Source organism: Pongo pygmaeus, chromosome 12 (genome assembly GCF_028885625.2).
Source record: "Pongo pygmaeus isolate AG05252 chromosome 12, NHGRI_mPonPyg2-v2.0_pri, whole genome shotgun sequence".
Classification (NCBI taxonomy): Eukaryota; Metazoa; Chordata; class Mammalia; order Primates; family Hominidae; genus Pongo; species Pongo pygmaeus.
In genome coordinates, this window is record NC_072385.2 from 122464442 (window position 1) to 122483893 (window position 19452).

A 19452-nucleotide genomic window follows, 5' to 3' on the forward strand; every position below is an offset into this window, starting at 1 on the left:
TAAACTGACCCCACACAAACATACACTAATGCATGCACCCATCTTTACCTGCCTGTTTTCCACTGGTTTATTGCTTCTCTTTCCCACTAGACTAGAATCGCCTCAAGGGCAGGGTCTTTGCTCAATTCCCTGCTGTATCCCTGTGCCTAGAATGGCAGATAAAGAGTTCTGGAAATGTCTCCATCAACTTCAACCTACTTTCAGCCCCCCAGTGTGGGGACGCCCACAGTGACCTCATGACGTCCCGCCAGTGGAGCCATAAGCTCTCCCCATGCATTTCAATTCCAGCAGCCCAAGTCAGCCCCCACGAGGGCCGAGGCCAGGTCTGTGCTTGGGCCGGGAGGTGGAGGTGACTCACCCAGCTGGACCAGGTAGTAGACGGTAAGCAGGAGCTGCATCTCCTCGGAGATGGGCTGGATGGCAGAGGCGCCGTACTGCTCGTACGCCCGTGAGACAGACTGGGAATTCTGGTAGCATGTGTACAGGAGGGGGCTGACCACGACGTCATTCAAGTTCCCGCAGAGGTAAGGGAAGTTCCCGTGGCCTGCAGAGGAACAGCAGCGACTTGGCACCCAGTCTTGTGCACAGCTTACGGTCCCACACACGTGGGTTCTCTGGGGGTGAGGGCACTGAAGGAGACAGGTGAGCTGCGTCAGGTCCCTTGAGTGCCCTGTCCTGGGAAGCCTTGCTCATTGAGTGCACCTGCTCACCTTCCTGGAGCCTAGGATGAGAGGAGTCACCTTTTCTAACCAATGGGGCTGTGCCACTTGCTGGTTCATTTTGTCCGATCCTCTTATTTTTTACAAGTGAGGGAGCTGAAGGGAGGGACTTGCCCAGAGCCAAGCAGCCATCACCTGTCACTCCTCCAGCACCACCGATGGGACACCTTGTGGGCAGAGCAACTTCCAGAGCTTCACTGCATGCTGCCTGACAGGCCTTGCCTCCCTGACTCCAAGCAGGGAGGATTCTGCCCTGCACCCCCACAGGGCTGTCTGGCAAGGTGAGTTGGGACAGTACATCACCACAGAGACCAGAAGACTGAGTCATTCTTTTTTTTTTTGAGACAGTGTCTTGCTCTGTCCCCGGGCTGGAGTGCAGTGGCGTGATCTCGGCTCACCGCAACCTCCGCCTCCCAAGTTCAAGCGATTCTCCCACCTCAGCCTCCCGAGTAGCTGGGATTACAGGTGCACATCACCACCACACCCGGCCAATTTTTGTATTTTTAGTAGAGACAAGGTTTCACCATGTTGCCCGGGCTGGTCTTAAACTTCTGACCTAAAGTGATCTACCCACCTCGGCCTCTCAAAGTTCTGGGATTACAGGCATGAGCCACCGTGCCCAGCCCATTAGAAGATTCACTCTGAGGACAGCCCTCGGAGGTGGAATTGCCCAGGTCGGGTTCAAATATCTTTCCACCATTCTTTAGCTACATGACACTAAGCAAGAAGCTTAACTGCCCTAAACCTCAGTCTCCGCATTTGTAAAACCAGGTGAAGCTATCAAATCCTCTCAGGGCTGCTGAGTTCCCAAAGGTGGCATGTGTGTGTGTTATCTTGCACTCCAGGTACTCCATTTAGTCACCAAAAATATATTTTCTGACTTCGGCTGTGTGTTATATGCAGACGTCCTGCTAGGTTCGGGGAGTAAAGCTGGTGCCTGGGGCACAGGTCATGTTCTCAAAGACATTGCTTCTCAAGGGCTTGCCAAACACTTGGTGGCGCCACCCAGACCTTCTGATGCAGAACTGGGGCCTGATTCTGATTCCAGGATTGGTCCGTGAATTCACGCCTCTCATAAGCTCCAAGGCGATGCAGGTTCTGCTGGACCAGGGGCTACCATTTGGGTAGCACCACTTACAAATATTGCGGTTGGCAAGAGGAAAGGTAAAGAGTTACTATAAAAGCAAGCATGTGACATTTGTCATAAAAGAGGGACAGGGAAGTGACAAGGGGGGCAGAGGAAAGGGAATCTAAGACAACTTCATGGAGAAGGCACAGAGCTGAGTCTTAAGGCCTCAAGAGGGCTTGGACATATGCCTGTGGGGAACAGGAGTCAGGGAGAGAAGGGCTTTACAGCGAGGGGTGCAGTGTAAACAGAGAGGCAGTGGAGGGAACAGAGCACACCTGAGAACCAAGAGGACAGTCTCTATTCTGAGATTGTTCGTGTGAGACGTAGACTTGCTGGGCTTTCTTTTCTGAGGTTCCTGGCTCAAAGCAGAGGCAGGTGACACCCTGCCTGTACCTCCAAGCCTTGCACCCTGTCCCAGCTCTGTTTCCTGAGCACCGTGGTCTTCGGGCCTACCACAGACACACCATGGCCACACACAAAAATACACACAACATGACTGAAAGAATGTTGGTCTTCATTTGAGGTAGACAGTGGGGCCCAGTGGAACTGCCTCGGTCATTGGTCCTGCGTCATGCTAAGGTCAAAACTCAGAGTTGCACTCTACTTCCTGAATACCCCGTCCAGTTTTTGTTTTTTAGGAAAAAGACATGCTCTTTCTTATTTCTTAATTAACAGTAGGGTGCTTCTCCCACTTTCCTACAATCCTCTCTCCTCTATCTACAAGCATGATACCAAATGCAATAATAACGTATTTAAGAGGGGCCTGCGTGCACAGTGTGTGTGTGTGTGTGTGTGTGTGTGTGCCGTGCCCACATGTGTATGTATGTGTATGTTGCCATGTGCCAGCCGTTCTGGTGCCTACAAATCACCAGCCAAGCCCTGCTGAACCCCCCCAGGGTTTCCCATTGCAACATCCCCAGCTTCATCAAAGAGATTTCTTCAGCTGAGCCAAAAGTCTATCCCCACGTAGCTTACGTTAGCCCACTGCACAAAACAGATCAAATCTAATTTTGTTTGATGCTTTTACAGTGGTGACCACGGCTATCTTTGCCCAACCAAAGTAGATTTCATAGTCAAAAAATACTAGTGGCGTGGGTGACAACAGGAGACAACCCACCAGAGCGGGGCTCCTGCAGCCAGGGAGTGATTTGTTTTTTCCTAATCTTCGGCACTCAGCACCAGGCCTGGGACCACGGCAGAAGCTCAATGAAGCTGAGCAAACGAAGGAAAGAATGAGTGAACAGGCAAATAGATGTCACGGCAGGGAATCATTTCACCTAGACCCACTGTGGGAAGCTGTGACAAGCTCCATCATTCTTGGCATCTGATCAGGGGCTGAACTAGTGACTGGCTCTGCCTTGTTCTTTCCTTGCCCTGGAAAGCATTTTAGGTTTGTCTCAGGAGGATACCCTCGGAGTCAGACTGGGATGAGGTCTCGCTTTTGCCTGTTTCTCATGTCTTCCTTTAGGTTCTCCCATCCCCATGACTCGGTGCACTGCTGTACTTGCCTTTAAATATCACTGGCTTGGCCTTGCATATTTTCAGCAAGTTGTCAGGAACAGACACTGGTTCTCCAGAGGCCACCACTGGAAAGGTGACTGAAGCTGGTCCCACCAAGCCAACCTGTGGCACGCAGGACATACCTGCGCTCTCTAGGAACACCCAAGAATATTAGTAAAAACATCAGACAAGGCATCCAACCTCTCACACACCTGACATCAGGCCAGCCAGCAAATCTGCTACCCCCTGACCAACGTCCCTGATTACAGGAGCACTGAAGTCTTATAGTCACAGATTCCTAAGGTCAAGGGCACCTTTAAGTTCATTCCGTCCATCCTTCCCCCAGTAGTTCAGTCTCCTCTTCGATATCCCTGCCAAGTCATAAATAGCCCCTTTTAAAATTTCCCAAGGATCAGAGAACTCACTATCATACACGGATCCTAGACCTTGCCAAGCAATTTTAACATGTGAGAAAGAGGTCTTTTGTTACACCAAACTCTGCCTCCTTAGAACTCCCTCACCAGTACACACGTACATTCACACTCGTGCGCGTGCACACACGCACACATACACACAACTGGCAGCAGCACTACCACCAGTACCCAAGTCTGGAATTCTGGGCAAGGCTGCCATCACTTACCATACTTAGCTCTGTTCCCACCACCTTGGGGGCAGCCACCATCTGGAGCTGATGGAGATTCTGGAGACCACCCTTTGTGGCGTTTTTTGGGTGGCCCGGAGTTTGACAAGATACCTAGACAATATTCAGAGTGTAGATTAGGCTATCACAAGGACAGGGACCCAATAAAATTTACCCTTGGTTTGGAGAACAATGATCTGTTTTGTTTTGTTTTTCTAATCACAGATTCACGTGGGTTTTAAGGACCTAGTGAAATATCTAGGCATAAGGAAATGTCAATTTTTGTAAATGTTTCATTCCAAAGTTGTGTGTGTGCCTAAACGATCTCTCTCTGAGCCCAAGCTCCTTCATCTTTAAAATAGGACACTAAACCCTACTCTGAAAGGTGGTTTGATCAGGACTAAAGAGAATGTATGTAGACTGCTTTGTGCAACGAACTGCGGGAAGTTTGGACCCAATAAGGTAGCCAGAATTACCCACATCATCATCATCTTCACCACCATCATTATTGTTATCGACATATTCCAATACACTTCTGAAGGGCTAGAAGAGAGAAATATGTTTCCGCAGACAGGCGGCAGCAGCATTTGATCCACCACCACAGCTCCACCGCTTGGGGGCAGTACTGTTCCACCTGTGCTCCCCTCCCTGCCCCAGCCTGGAAAGCTAATTTCAGACTCAAAACAATCAAGTACAGAGCAGCGCACCCACTCCAATGAGTCATCCCCGCCCACTCTAGACAACAGCATGCTCATGACTCAAACTATCTTCGTGAATGGTTCAAAATATCAAGAATTGGTTTCCATAGTTTCTTGACTAACCAGACACAAAATTTCCCCTACATGCAGAGATTCATGTCTCAACCTCAACTGTACATTAAACTCAACTGGGAAACTTTTAAAACTCTGTCTGGAAGCAATCTCATCCCAGGTAAACCAGAAGCCCAGCATGGGAGCAGGACCCAGGCATCCCAATATCTCAACGCTTCTTCTTGATTCTAATGCACAGCCCGGGTGGAGAAACACAAATCAGAACGGTTCTCCAGGTGTGACCCGAGGCACTGCACAGAACCCGCATGGGCCTATTAAACCTGTGCCTACTAAACCTGTGTGTCCCTGGGCCCTGCCTTGACCTCCAGAATCACATCTCTGGAAACAACAGTAAAAAAAACACCATCCTTTGTAAGCCAGCCTGGTGATTTTTTTTTTTTTTTTTTCCAAGACAGAGTCTCGCTCTTGTTGCTGAGGCTGGAGTGCAGTGGCGCAATCTTGGCTCACTGCAACCTCTGCCTCCTGAGTTCAAGGGATTCTCCTGCCTCAGTCTCCCGAGTAGCTGGGATTACAAGCACGCACCACCATACCTGCCCAGTTTTTGTATTTTTAGTAGAGACGGGGTTTCACCATGTTGGTCAGGCTGCTCTCGAACTCCTGACCTCAGGTGATCCGCCCGCTCAGCCTCCCAAAGTGCTGAGATTATAGGCGTGAGCCAAGGCACCCGACCAGCCTGGTAATTCTTAAGCACGCTGCAGGGTGAGAATCATTACTTTAGAGTCTCTCAAGAGTAAACAAAAAAATATTATCACTTCATTTGACTGACTGAAAGTAAACAAAAAGTTAAAAGCATAAAGTACTTTGTTTACAAAGAGCTTTCAAACCCGTGGGCTTCTTTGGCCCTCCCAACAACCACTGACGCAGCTGCTGTTTTCCTCCTTCCTGTTTGCAGGGATGAGGCCTTTGACTCTGCAAACGTCTGTCCCCCATTGCGATGGGAGACCCCCCACAGAGGCTAAGCAGCCAGCTCCTCTAAAAGCTCTACTGAACGACCAAAGGGGACAGGGCTTGGCATTGGATCTCAGTAAGGATTGAAGAGACGCAGATGTTTCCTCATTTTGGGAAGATAACCCTATAAATAGCTCTAAGTAGACCCTAAGCCCGTGAGCTCTTCCCAAATGATGTCACCAGGAGCTGCTCCCATGGTACCAATGTGGATCAACTATTTCTCAAAATGTCTCTTGGGGAGGTACTATTTGGCATTTTTTGGAGATGACTCATTATGTAGCCTGCTTGGTGCGGGACATTCTGCATCCTGCCCGCTCTGTCCCAGCACCAAATGCCAGTAAGACCCTGGGTCTGGGACAACAAATCCATCCTTTACCAGAACATTTCTTACCCCCGCCCCCAGGGGGAAGCACTTCTCCATTGCGAACCAGTGAGTGACAGGACTCTAGGCTTCAGTAAACTCCATGTGGTATTAGACGCAGTTTCTTAAAAACTGATTTTGAGCTCTTTCCCCAGAGCAGAGGAGAAGGCCCAGGAACTCCGACACTTCAGCTGTGCTCATCGCAACTCAACCCAGCCAGCGTCATGCCCTCTGGCTGGGCTCCCCAGCAGCTGGTACATGACCACGGCTGGTACATGTCAGATGCACATGACCACGGGGCTGCCCTCCGAAACTGCACAGCGCCGAGGCCCCGATGGCCACATGTGGCTGCGGGACTGAGCCTGGGACAGCTGGGAGACCCGTGCGCTCACAGGGAGCCCTCCTGCACGGAGCAGGTGCCCCTCTGAACTAAGCTCTGAAAGGTGATTTAATAGGTGGGTGGAGAGAGCAGCCCAGAGCCGGGACGCAGGCACAGAGCGTGGAGACAGGAGGATGGGACCATGGGGGTGGGGGAACTCAACTGCCCAGGGCAGCCAAAATAGCAGGGAATGAGGTTCGGCCGGTGGGCTGGGTCCAGATTCTGGAAAGGCTCGAGTGTTCCCCTAGGCAATTTGGAGGAGCTCCATCTCCCACACCCCTCCATGGAGCATGGCAAGGAAAACGCAGTCAGTCCCACACAGAAGGCTTCCCAAGGCCACCTTCCCAGGTTCCCGGGCTGAGGGAGGCCCTCATCTCCCTGCTGTTCAGGGTGGAGGCTGGGGGTCCACAGACAGCCCAGAAGGGAGGCCGCAGCAGCGTGGCATCCCCAGCATCCTCATCCCCAGAGGTCCAGCTCTGCAGCCACAGGGCTGCCCCCAAATGCAGCACCCGGCAGAGAAGCAGCAGTCCCTGGATGAAAGCAGGAGGCTGCCTGGGGCTAGGCTGCTGCGGAGGACAGGACTCAGCTACTGCCTGGGACTTGGCTGCTGTGGGTTTCGGACTCCAGGATGGAGGCACTGATTGGGAGGCCTCAGATTCTGTTCAGAAACTACATTCGCCCCTTCAGTGAAGAGTTAGACAATTCACAAGATTTTCACCAGGGAGGTCCTCCACCAGCACAGTGGAGAGGGAGCATGGAGACCTGGCCTTGCCTCTCTGGACCTCTGTCTCCTCCTCTGTAAAACAGCGCTGGCCTAGATGGTTTCTAAGGGCTCCTCCAGTTTGATGTCTTAGATCTTCAAATCCAATTTAGCTGAGTGCATGATGGAGGAAAGAAAGACAAGAATGGCTTATGATGTGGCTCCAGATGAGCATGGCGGGGAGAGCACTGGACTGGGAGTCCACGAGCAGGTCCCAGGTTGCTCTGCCCGTTCACAGCTCCCTCAAACCCTCCTCTGGCAGGAGGTCTGCTCAGCCCCTTCACTCACCTCTCTCATCCATATCCCCACCTCCTCATCCCTCTTTGCTCCCTTTGTCCCTTTCCATCTCTACATGATGCTTCCCCAGCTTCTAAGTTGCAGCTCAGTTATCACCTCCTCCAGGAAGCCTTCCCTGAACAGACTAGCCTCAGCAATGATACTGATTTGGATGAGAACAGCCGGTACCAATTAGTGAGCTGCCAGATGTGCTCTGACCTTTCATACAGCACCTCATCCCTCTTAACAACCCTTGGAGCAGAATTCTCGTCTCCAGATGAACAAACATTTATTGAGACTTGGCCAAGGTCCCCTGACTAACAAGAGACAGTGGGAGGTTTTGAATTCATATTTTCCTGATTCAGAAGCCCATGTTCTTCCCCAACAACACACTGCCCACTATTGCTCCAAAATTCTACCATCCTCCAGCTGTGCAGCCCATAGGACAGGTCACTCGCCATCACCACAGGTGTCTGTCTCACTGCTCCTTGGCACACACGATAACTCCCAAGTGTCACTCATACAGCACCAGGGCCTAGGCCCAGACCCACAGACTCAGGAGGCACCTGTGGTCCTGGCCTGACTCTCATGGAAGCCACACCAGACTCCAGGAGGCTCAGCGGCCCCAGCCCAGCAGCTCCCATGCCCCCTCTGGCCTTGGCCCAAAGAAGAGCAGGATCCCCAGGACGGCCAGGACAGGCAGAGCTACCTAAAGCCGATGGTCGCGGCAGGGCCAACAGGTTATTCTTTGCCAGTTGTTGGCACTTCGGGGAATCTTTGCCGTTGAAAACAGCCGGACCCATTGCTGCGCTTAGTGAGGGGTGATCAGAAGCTGGTCCTGAAAACAGATAGAAGGCAAAGAGGAGGGTCAGTTCACAAGAATGCCCTGGGAGCCAGGCAAGGAGGAAATCATTTTCCTTGCAGTTTCACAAACTAGCTTTTCCCCAGCAAGTCTCATCAGGAGGTCAGAATTCCCAACAGTGATTCTGCTACACTGAGAAGATACATGCGGACCCATGCATACACACACATACACACCCATGCACGTGCACACACATTCACACTTCTGCCTACACACAAGCATACACATGCACAAACATGTACACACACACACATGCACAAACACATGCCTATATACATGCACACCCAGGAACATGCGCCCTCCTGCTCACACCCCATTGGACACACAGCCTGAGTTAAAGAAGGACTGGGGGACTTCCTGAATTCCAGGACCACACCTGAAACTGTTCTGCTTCCTTCTACCTTCTCTCTCAAGACCTCTGTTTGATATGGTTTGGCTGTGTCCCCGCCCAAATTCCACTTTGAATTGCAGCTCCCATAATCCCCCTGTGTCATGGGAGGGACCTGGTGGGAGGTAATTCAATCATGGGGGTGGTTCCCCCATACTGTTCTGGTGATAGTGAAGAAGTCTCACGAGACCTGATGGTTTTATAAAGGGCAGTTCCCCTGCACATGCTCTCTTGCCTGCCACCATGTAAGACGTGCCTTTGCTTCTCCTTTGCCTTTTGCCATGACTGTGAGGCCTCCACAGCCATGTAGAACCGTGAGTCCATTAAACCACTTTCTTTATAAATTACCCAGTCTTGGGAATGTCTTCATAGCAGTATGAAAATGGACTAATACATCTGGAGTCCAGAAGAGCAGTCGGGTTTGCAGCTACCTGGGTGCAGGCTGTTCATAGGGCCCAGGGCTCCCCAGGTCTAAGGGTAATTCTGGGGACAATCATGGCTTCTCGTCTCCTGGGGCTGACAGAACTGCTTAAGGTACCCATGTCCAGCCAGAATGGTCTGGAAAGAGCTCGGGTCAGGAGTAGCACTGAATGTTTCCTGTGGGTTTAAGAGGGTGGCTCTGAAGCCAGATGACATGTGTTTGAGCCCAGTTCCACCACCTCCCAGCTGTGTAACCCTGGACACTTACTTAACCTCCCTATGCCTCAGTGTTCTCATCTAGAAAATGGGGGTGGTCACTGTAGCAACTCAGAGCCACTGTGAGAATGACATGAGTTAGCAGAAGAAAGTGCCTGGAACAGTGCCTGGTGTGTAACACGCTTTGAGTACTTGCTCATACTATCATCTTATTTAATTCTCACAATTGCCCTACAAATTAGACAGAAGAGATTTGCCCAACTTTACAGATGAGGAAATGGAGGTTCAGAGGGTTTGAGTTGCCCCAAACCACTCAGCTAAAAGGTGGCAGCACTGGAGCTTACACCCAGGCACCCCGACAGCAAAAACAGCAGACTCTCCAGGCCATGATGGCAGAGGTGCTGGGGGCCTGCGCATGGGGAAGCAGTGAGGAGCTCTGGGCCTCTGGAGGAGAGTACATCCCAGTCCCCTGCCCAGGCGATGGATGGGCCAGGTGTGTACAAGGGCACTGGCTCCGTCCCAGGGCCAATGTGCCTCTACAGACCCTCTGGGCAGGGGCATGAAAACAACCAGCGACCTTCCTGAGTCCTCGGGAAGGCTGGTGTCCACCATGATAACAATCTCTATGCTTAGGAAGTCTGTGCAACGTGGTGAAATGCCAAGCATGTACATCAGGGTTCACATCTAATGTCACCTCTTGCCTCCACCTCATCCTGCCCACAAGGTCCTAGGCAAGCACCCAGCCTCAATGAGCCTCACCTTCCCAATCAGTAAAATGTGGAAACTGACGCCTGCTCACAGCGTGGTTGTTGGACTTCAAGGCGTTCATGGAGCTGGGGAGTGCTGAGCACGGGGTGAATGGCAGCAATCTGGTCTTTTCCGCCCCTTCTAGCAATTCATTCAAACCCTGACTCAGCACCTTTACACAGAGAGCTCTATGCTGTGCAGGGGTTGGGGCAGGGGGTGCTGCAGAGGGACCCTGCGTATGTCCCCACCAGGGGATCCCACTTCATATCAAACAGGAAGAAAGAAAAGCTCTCCCAATGAAAAACCTAGCATTCTTCGTTGAAAAGTATTCTAAATTCAAGATGAAAGTAAAGGTGTTATAGAAAAAGATAACAGCCCCCTGATTTATCTTGAAGAATGCTTGACTGCATGGTTAACCAGACATATCGGAGACATGCCAGCTCTGTGGATTTAGCGGCTCTGGCGCGTCTCTGCCGCCTCACCTGCCTGCTGAGCTCCCATCAGGATGCTGGGGTTCGTCCCAGGAACGGGCTCGCTGGGGAAGGCAGCCACGCTCTCCAGGGCTGGGAAGAGGGAACTGGAACAAGTACTGGCGGGGATCTGCCGGCTTCTAAACTCTAAGGGAGCAAGGTGCACGCATGAAAACCAACTCGCTCTTCTCCAACAATTACGAAATGAGTTTCTGGAGTGGAACATGTCCTACAGGACAGTGAGCTATGGAGACAGCCACACAAGCTGCCACCACATCCTGGTCTTTGTTTCAGCATGAAGCCAGGGTGGGGGTGCGACTCTCTACTTGTGGCTCCATGCCAAGGGGCAGCTCTGGTTGTCAAGAGTAGGAGCAATGGTGAGTATTTAGAAGAAAGGGAAAAATTACACAAATAAGTCACCCTACAGCTACCTGTAGCCATAGACGAGAGTGTTACTTGAAGATAAAGAAATGATACCATCTTCCACCCTTATTTCCTCCTCTGGGAAAGGCCATCCCCAGCGGCCAGTGAGGTGGGGAACCTCTGAGGTGCTTGGACCCAGCAGGTGATCAAAGACGGTGAACTGGTCCCATACGGGACAGAACCACTGCATCCTCAGGGCCTGAGAAATGACTGGCAAGTAGTAGGGGCTCAGGAGGCATTTACTGAACAAAGCAAGAAAAGCAGAGAGGAAGGAAGAGTGGGGTGTGAGGGGGACATGCCCAGAGCCACCCAGCCTAAGGCCTCTTCCTTCTACTCCCAGGACCTGCCTGGGAGAGTCTGGAAGACAAGATGGGAACAAACACAGACAAGGGAGGGACACCTCACACCCCAGACTTGCCCTCCACCCATGGCAGGCCACTGAGGATCCAGCTTCCTCCTCACCCTGCATTGCTGACCGTGGCCATGAAGGGCAAAGCTGAGACAAAGAAGGGTGGGAGGGCAGCCTGCTCCCAACATTTCTGAAAGCTGCATCCCAATCACTTCTTCAGAGACCAGCAACGTGAAGCTGGTCTTTCTGGCCATAGTTCAGGGTTCAGGGACTTCGGTGGGGCATTGTTCAAGCCAAGCTGTCTTAAGTCAGGTTCTCAGCCTTGGCACCAGTGACATTTGCAGTGGGCTTCTTTGTGCTGGGGGCTGTCCTGTGCACTGCAGAATATTCGGCCATACCCTGGTCCCTACCCCAGATGCTGGTGGCATCATCCAGTCGTGACAATCAAACTTGTCTTGAGTTATGGCCAAACGTTCCCTAGGGGACAAAAGTCACCCATGGTTGAGGACCACTTGGGTAAACCACTCAATTTGGGGAGATGAGAACCAGTGCCCCAAATACTTGCCGTAGGAGGTAATGCACAGTCTGGCCCTCTGTCAACGTGTTTTTTGTTTTGTTTTGTTTTGTTTTTTGAGATGGAGTCATGCTCTGCTGCCCAGGCTGGAGTGCAGTGGCACCATCTCAGCTCACTGCAACCTCCACCTCCCGGGTTCAAGTGATTCTCCTGTCTCAGCCTCCCGAGTAGCTGGGATTACAGGCGGGTGCCACCATGGCCGGCTAACTTGTGTATTTTCAGTAGAGAAGGGTGTCACTGTGTTGGCCAGGCTGGTCTTGAACTCCTGACCTCAAGTGATCTCCTCACCTCAGCCTCCCAAAGTGCTGAAATTACAGGCGTGAGCCACCACAACTGGCCCTCTGTCGACTTTTAAACATCCCATCCAATTAGACTGTCACTGTCAACCAGCTTAATGCCCATAATGCAAAGGAGCATTTTCCATTTCATAGGCCCAGCCTTTTGCCTGTGATATGTGCTGCTACGCAGGGGCCTCTCCCCAGCATCACACCGACAGGCACCACGGCCCACTTGGGGGCCCAGCACTCCCACACCTCCTCCACAGCCAACCTGCTCACCTGAGCCTTTCCAACAGATTAAAGGTCCTTTGGTTAGAGTCCCTTGTGCATTACGGACCAGGTAATACTTCAAGTGTTTCTGCTTCTTGGGCTGAGTGGTCAGTTTCAGATTTATATGATTGGAGAATTCCGTGAAGTAACAGAAGCCTTTCTTTCCACAGCCAACACAATTCCCAGAGAAACCTGGAGAAGGAAGTAAACCATAAACATCTTTCTTTCTTTTTTTTTTTTTTGAGATGAAGTCTCGTTCTCGTCATCTAGACTGGAGTGCAATGGTGCGATCTCGGCTCGCTGCAACCTCTACCTTCCAGGTTCAAGTGATTCTCCTGCCTCAGCCTCCTGAATAGCTGGGATTACAGGCATCTGCCACCATGCCTAGCTAATTGTTTTGTATTTTTTAGTAGAGATGGGTTTCACCATGTTGGCCAGGCTGGTCCTTTTCAAATAAGACAGAGTTCATCCAAACTCTGAAGGTTCACTTCCTGCACCACCAGCCAGAGAATGCCGCAAGGCAAGCACCCCACCCTCTTAGACTAGCCCAGAGGTGAAGACGGCCTCAACTCAAATAAAAGAGGACCAAGAAGACTTAGTGATAGAGACGGGCCCGGGCAAACTTGGAAGATTTAATGTGCTTGGGAGCCCACTTAAACACCTATGTAGAGAGCAGACTTTGCAAGACAAGAGCCATCTCATTCCACTGTCTACACAGATCAGGCACCTGAAATGATGCGACAGGCTCTTATTTCCACTGGGGTGAGTTAGTTACAGACTCTCATAGCAATGTGACTAGTGAGATGGGCTACACTGGGAGATCTCTTTAGAGTCCAAAATTCCATCCTGCTATCAAGTTGATCCCGTGAGTTTCTGAAAAGAAATCAATCAGGAGAGCTCCGCAATGCCTGGCCGGCATGCTGGCGAGTGAATTCCATGGCTTAGCAGCCAGTGGATGGAGACACTCTGCTAGAATGTGACTATCTTGCTGCTGCTGGCCTCTGCACCAGGCCTACAACTGACTTTGTGGGAGGTGATGGAGGCTCCCATCAGCTGTGAGGCTCTAAGCAGGCCTCCTACACAGTGGCAATGACAAAACCACCTCCTGGGAGCTATTAAAATCCAGAGAATGTCCTTGAAAAGACCTGCATACACTATAAAGCCTATTCAGACCATAGGCATTGGGAGTGTTGGTTAAGATGAGAAATGTGAAGACTAGGCTTCTGCCCGGGCTGACTGCTCTTATTTAAATGATCTTAAGACGGCCTTGCTTCACCCACTGGTATGTCTGGTTTCTCTGGGTCCAAAGGCCTTTGGCTGGGGAGATCCTGAAGCTAAGACTCATGTATCATATTCCCCATTTGATAAGTCTACAAAGGTCATTGTGCCTTAGGCCGTGAGGGCCACCCGGCTCTGTGTGTAACTCTGCTCTAAAACAGTCTCCCTAAGGTCTCTGGCTAGTGTTCAAAATAACTCCAGTTAGTGAAGGTTAAAAACATCTCCACAGATAAACAAGACATCTACAGTACAGAGGCCTACTGGACTCCCTGATCTATTTTGAGCACATCTAGTCTTCCTCAAAAGGCATTAGAAATAAGGACAGATCTCTTGGCCTCGCCATAGGACAGTTACAGGATAATTTACCTTCCACAGTCCTATTCCCTCTGTGCCAGCACAAACAGTAAGGTCCTGACATGAAACACTGTCCTCTCCATGTGCTCGCTTTCCATGGAACAGGCAGGGAACTAACACTTACAGGGAACCAGGGCCATTCTTGTCATTCATCTCAACCCACAAGCGACACAGGAGCCAGTCAACCTGGAGGGCAAGTCCTTCTTTGTGAAATCAGAGAACCAGAGAGGCCAATTGTTCAAATCCATAGGTACAGAAAGTGTGGCATTCAACTCCAGCCTGAGGATGATGTTCTCGCTCACAGGCCTGGCATCCGAGGCTGCCCCAGTGCCCCCTAGCCTTCATCTCCAGCTTTATTCCTGTCTTTCCTCTGATATGCTAATTCCCAGCTGGACTCCCCTGCCTTTCAACCTCGCCCGCTCCCACTGCCCTCCACCCACAGGCTCATCCTTTCCTCTGGGGGCCCCACCTGTACACGTCCAGCCCTCACTCAACATCCTGCTCCACTGCCTACTCCCAAGAGCCTTCCGTGACCCAAAGGCTGGCTGGCACTTTCCTCCAGACTCTTCCTGTAGCTCAGGGGCCTCTGAACATCCCAGTGATTGAAATTTGTGTCTTTTTCTCATCATTATTCCTCTAAGCTCGCAGCGTGACTGCACGTGTGAGCTGTGTGTGTGCAAGTGTACAGGTACTGACTAACACCCAACACGTGGCAGGCAGCCGGTTAATATCGAGAGGGAAGAAAGGAGAGAGGAAACAGGGTAACTGTAAACACAGCCTGTTTGGGTTTCTGCAAGCACTCTGAAGGAATAACCTCATGTCTTTGTTTATTCCTTCACCTCCAACTTAGGGACGCTTGAGATAAACCCAGCTCAACTGCTGCCTAAGAACAAGGCCCGAAGAAAGCTTCAGAGCTCCCTGGAAGGGCTTCTAAGCCTGGTGTTAAAAAGATGGATGAACAGGAAACAGAACTGCAAGAAACTAAGAGCAACTTGCCAAGGCCAGGCTGTCATCCCTCTCCAGAGACAGCTAAGCAGGTTACGGACCTCTGTCCCATAAGAAACACGGGCTGGGGACGGTCGCTGTGCTGCAGAGGCCGTCTCCATCTCCTCCGCTGGGATGGGAAGCACAGACAATAGGGAGCCCTTTGTGATTCAGAAATGAGGGTGGACACCCTGGGTCTTGCTGGTACAGGAAACATTTAGGGACTCAGCAAGCAAACTGCTTTTCTGCTTTGGCAAAAACTTTCTGGTCAGGAGACCCAGCTGCTCTTCTGTGAGGTGTCTTGGAGAGACAGCCACAGAGGCCAACCAAGAAAACCATAGACAGCTTCCCAACCGGCCCTGGGAGAGACCGGAAATGCCAACTCTTCAAGAAGGTATTGGAAAGGCAACAAAAATTTTCATGAGAAAGAGGAAAATAATGAGCCGTTCTCTTCAGAAATCTACCTTAGGACTTGAAAGTCTAGAAAGTTTTCTTTATATGATATGGGATCCTGCCTGAAATCTCAAATTCCTGCCGGGTGTGGATATCCAGAATCGAAATTCTTCCTTCAGTGTCCTCACCATGGAAACAGTCCATCTTAAACACAACTCTTGTCACCACGCACAGCCACACCCTGTGATTTTCCCGTGTCTAGTTCAGCAGCTGCAGGTAGCGTTTGTTTAATAAGCACATCCTGGGCGGCTATGTGTGCTGGCCACTGAGCAAGCCTCTCCTCTTCTGCTGAGAGGACAGCTACATCCACTCTCCTAGCCCCTGCAAGGGAGTGTGTATAAGCCTGGATGTCTGAGAGGCCTGAGTTCAAATCCTAACTGCAGTTAGGTGATGTGAGGCAGGTAACTAACACCTCTGAGCTTTGCTTTCCTCATCTGTCAACAAGCCAACAATAGCGGCTTCATAGTGCACCTATCATGGGCCAGGCACTGTGCCAAGCACGTTATAAACATTCTCATTTAAACCTCATGAAGCCTGACAAAACAATCAGTAGCAGTGTCCCAGTTTACAGATGAAAGCATCAAGGCAGAGGAAGAGACAGAAACCCATCCATAGTACAGGGTGACCCAGCCACAGCTACAGGGTAGAAAGTGCTGGAGTTAGGATTTGAACCCATCTCCTCCCAAAAACCCACCTTGTGGGAACACTATGGGGGTTAAGTACCTACGAGGTATCTAACATGTCAGGGGCACTCTGCAAGTATCCCTCCTTCCTCTACCCTGGACTAAGTGTATCAGGAAGGAGAGCACAGTGGGGGGTCATGACACTCACATGTGGCCCTAGGGGAGCAAATATATAGCCCCCCACAACAGTGTGAGATGTGGAGGAAACAGCTCCATTTCTCTGGGTTTCCATGTTCCAACCATCAAAGGGAAGGCTATGACTAAATGGGCCCTACGCCTCCTTCTAGGACCAAAGTGACATGATTCTTCTTGGAAGCATCCATAGGTGGCTTCCTTCAGACTCAGTGGTCTCTGAGCACTTGGCTCATAGCAGGCTGGAGATGGCCCAGGTTTACTGCTGGGGCCACTCCCTCTGCAGAGAGGAGTCCTCCCACAAAACCTCAGAGATGCCTCTAGAAGCCCACCTGCACCTGACCTTTCTTCTAGAACCACAGTCCAAGGAGATCTCGCTGACAGCCACTGTACCAGAGCCAGGAGCCACAAACCTGTCCCCCAGGCCTGATGCCTCCATCCAGTGCCTTCTCAGGAGAGTGGATGCTCAGAAGGGCCTTACTCTAGACCACTGTCCCTGCGCAGAGGGCCACTTGGCCCTAGTCATCAACCCTCCATGAAGAAATGCAAATCTGACAAATACTTTTATGCACAAATATGTTTAGAAAGAAAATCTGACAGGAAACAAACCAGGTGCTCTGGGCAAGACATAGATTAAAAATGCATGGTTCTGCCGGGCGCGGTGGCTCACGCCTGTAATCCCAGCACTTTGGGAGGCCAAGGCGGGTGGATCACGAAGTCAGGAGATCGAGACCATCCTGGCTAACACGGTGAAACCCCGTCTCTACTAAAAATACAAAAAATCAGCCGGGCGTGGTGGCGGGTGCCTGTAGTCCCAGCTACTCAGGAGGCTGAGGCAGAAGAATGGCGTGAACCCAGGAGGTGGAGCTTGCAGTGAGCCGAGATCGTGCCACTGCACTCCAGCCTGGGAGACAGAGCGAAACTCCGTCTCAAAAAGAAAAAAAAAAAAAAATGCATGTTTCATTAATTGGGTATTGTTTTTGGTTAAAAAAAGAAATGGTCCCTGTTAGGAAGAAGGAACAGACACCATTAAATAATCCCATGATCGAGGCAGAAGTACCGGTAGCAACGACAGCAGTTCCTCAAATTTGGGCAGCATTTTCGAGTTTATAAAGATCATCATATAAAGAGCGGAGTTATCCTCAAAACCGCAGTCAGGTACCGCGTACATCTTTATCCCCTTTATAGATGGCAAACCTGCAGCCCCAAGGCAGGAAGTACTTCTCTGCCAAGATGGGACTGGCTGTTCCAGCACACTGTGCTGCGGAGAAGAATGAGGAAACAGCAGGAGTAATTTAGGAAGGCAATTCCAGGAAGACATCCTGGCAAGTGGGATTTAAATTGGGCCTGAACAGCAACTCTATGTTCCTTCCAAATAATGAGCCTTGAAAGCTCATGAGCTCAGACGAGCACACAATATACCTAGCAACTAATGACCACCCTCCCCGTGCCTGAAAATAAACAGTTACTTGGGACAAAAACAAGATCATCTTTGGCTCATTGTGTGCCATACTAATTGGAAAAAGAAAAAACAGAGTCTGGGGAACATTATTTTAAATCCCCACCTGGATGGAGAAAGGAAAAGACCATGGGAAAGGAAAACAACGTCATATATATCATATATATATATATATATATATATATATATATATCCAGAACCCCTGCCTTGGTATTTTGGCCAAATCCCAGCTCAAGTGTAGAAATGACCTCCTTGTGTCGGGGAAGCCTAAGGAGCCGTACCAGGATTCCAGGTGAGACAGGAAGTGGGGCAGGGGTCCCAGGTGTTCCCGGGGAAGATGAAGCACTCAGGGGTGGTAAATAGTATGATGTTGGGAGGTTTGAAACATATAATTCTCAGGCCACCGTACTCCTCTAGAATCCTGCAGTAAGTTTATAACTAGTTCTTCTGCCTCAGCTTCTCCCTTTGCATACAAATCAATTGTGTATCTGACTTCTAAGAGATCTTCCTAAAACACAAATTTAAACACAGTCATCTAAATTTAACATCTAACACTCTAAATATGCTTAAAAATATCAATTATAAGGGTAAAACTAGGGAGGAAGGACCTACACATTAAGAACAATTGAAGAGACACAGCAACCAAATGCTTTAGAAGACCCTTGTCTGGATCTTGATACAAATGGACCAAATGCTTTAGAAGACCCTTGTCTGGATCTTGATACAAATGGACCAACTGCTTTAAAAAAAAAGTGTAAGATACAATTTGAACACCCTGAATATTTGATAATATTAAATACCTGTTAAATATTTTAGATATGATAACGGTATTGGATTTCTAATGAAAAGCCGTTATCTTTTTTTTTTTTTTAATGGAGTTTCACTCTTGTCGCCTAGACTGGAGTGGAATGGCTTGATCTCAGCTCACTGCAACCTCCGCCTCCCAGGTTCAAGTGATTTTCCTGTCTCAGCCTCCCGAGTACCTGGGATTACAGGCATGTGCCACCACACCCAGCTAGTTTTTGTATTTTTAGTAGAGACAGGGTTTCACCACGTTGGCCAGGCTGGTCTCGAACTCCTGGCCTCAGGTGATCCACTCCCCCCAGCCTCCCAAAGTACTGGGATTACAGGCATGAGCCACCGCACCTGGCCCCATTATCTTTTAGAGATAATGCCCTGCAGATATATTTACAGATGAAATGATACAATGTCTGGGATTTGTTTCAAAATAATCCCAGAAAGGGAGAAGAGGGGGACATTATCAATGAAACAAGATTGGCTATGTGTTGGTAACTTTTAAAGAAGGCTAGATCACCTCATACCATGAGACTCTGTACTTCCGTAGGTTGAAAATAGCTCCTTTTCCAAGCAGAACCCAGCTGGGCACCCCACCCCACCATGCTCTCCGCCAGCCTCCGCTCCAGCCACAGAGCACTCTCGCCACCTCTCCAGTGTACCACACTGTCATGTACAGGGAGGTCCCTCTGCTAAGATGCCCTTCATCCTCCAGGACCTGGGCACCAGGGCCAGACCCTCAGGGTTCAAACAGCAGGGTGGCCCTGAGCAAGTC

General features: G+C 50.3%; 1 protein-coding gene across 10 annotated transcripts in view; it reads right to left on the reverse strand.

The window, feature by feature from the left end:
* GREB1 (growth regulating estrogen receptor binding 1) overlaps positions 1–19452 on the reverse strand; it is a 161376-nt gene that overhangs the window by 54203 nt on the left and 87721 nt on the right. For 6 of the 10 annotated variants that reach the window (XM_063648957.1, XM_063648955.1, XM_054475733.2 and 3 more), the window contains exons 5-10: positions 12549–12731; positions 10658–10792; positions 8252–8380; positions 3989–4102; positions 3357–3500; positions 359–544 (exon numbers count right to left, since the gene is read on the reverse strand). In XM_063648957.1, the coding sequence (XP_063505027.1) occupies positions 359–544; positions 3357–3500; positions 3989–4102; positions 8252–8380; positions 10658–10792; positions 12549–12731 (891 nt within the window). Of the gene's footprint in view, positions 1–358; positions 545–3356; positions 3501–3988; positions 4103–6157; positions 7352–8251; positions 8381–10657; positions 10793–12548; positions 12732–19452 lie in introns of those variants that run through there. The other 4 variants (XM_063648958.1, XM_063648959.1, XM_063648961.1 and 1 more) reach the window with 4 other exon arrangements.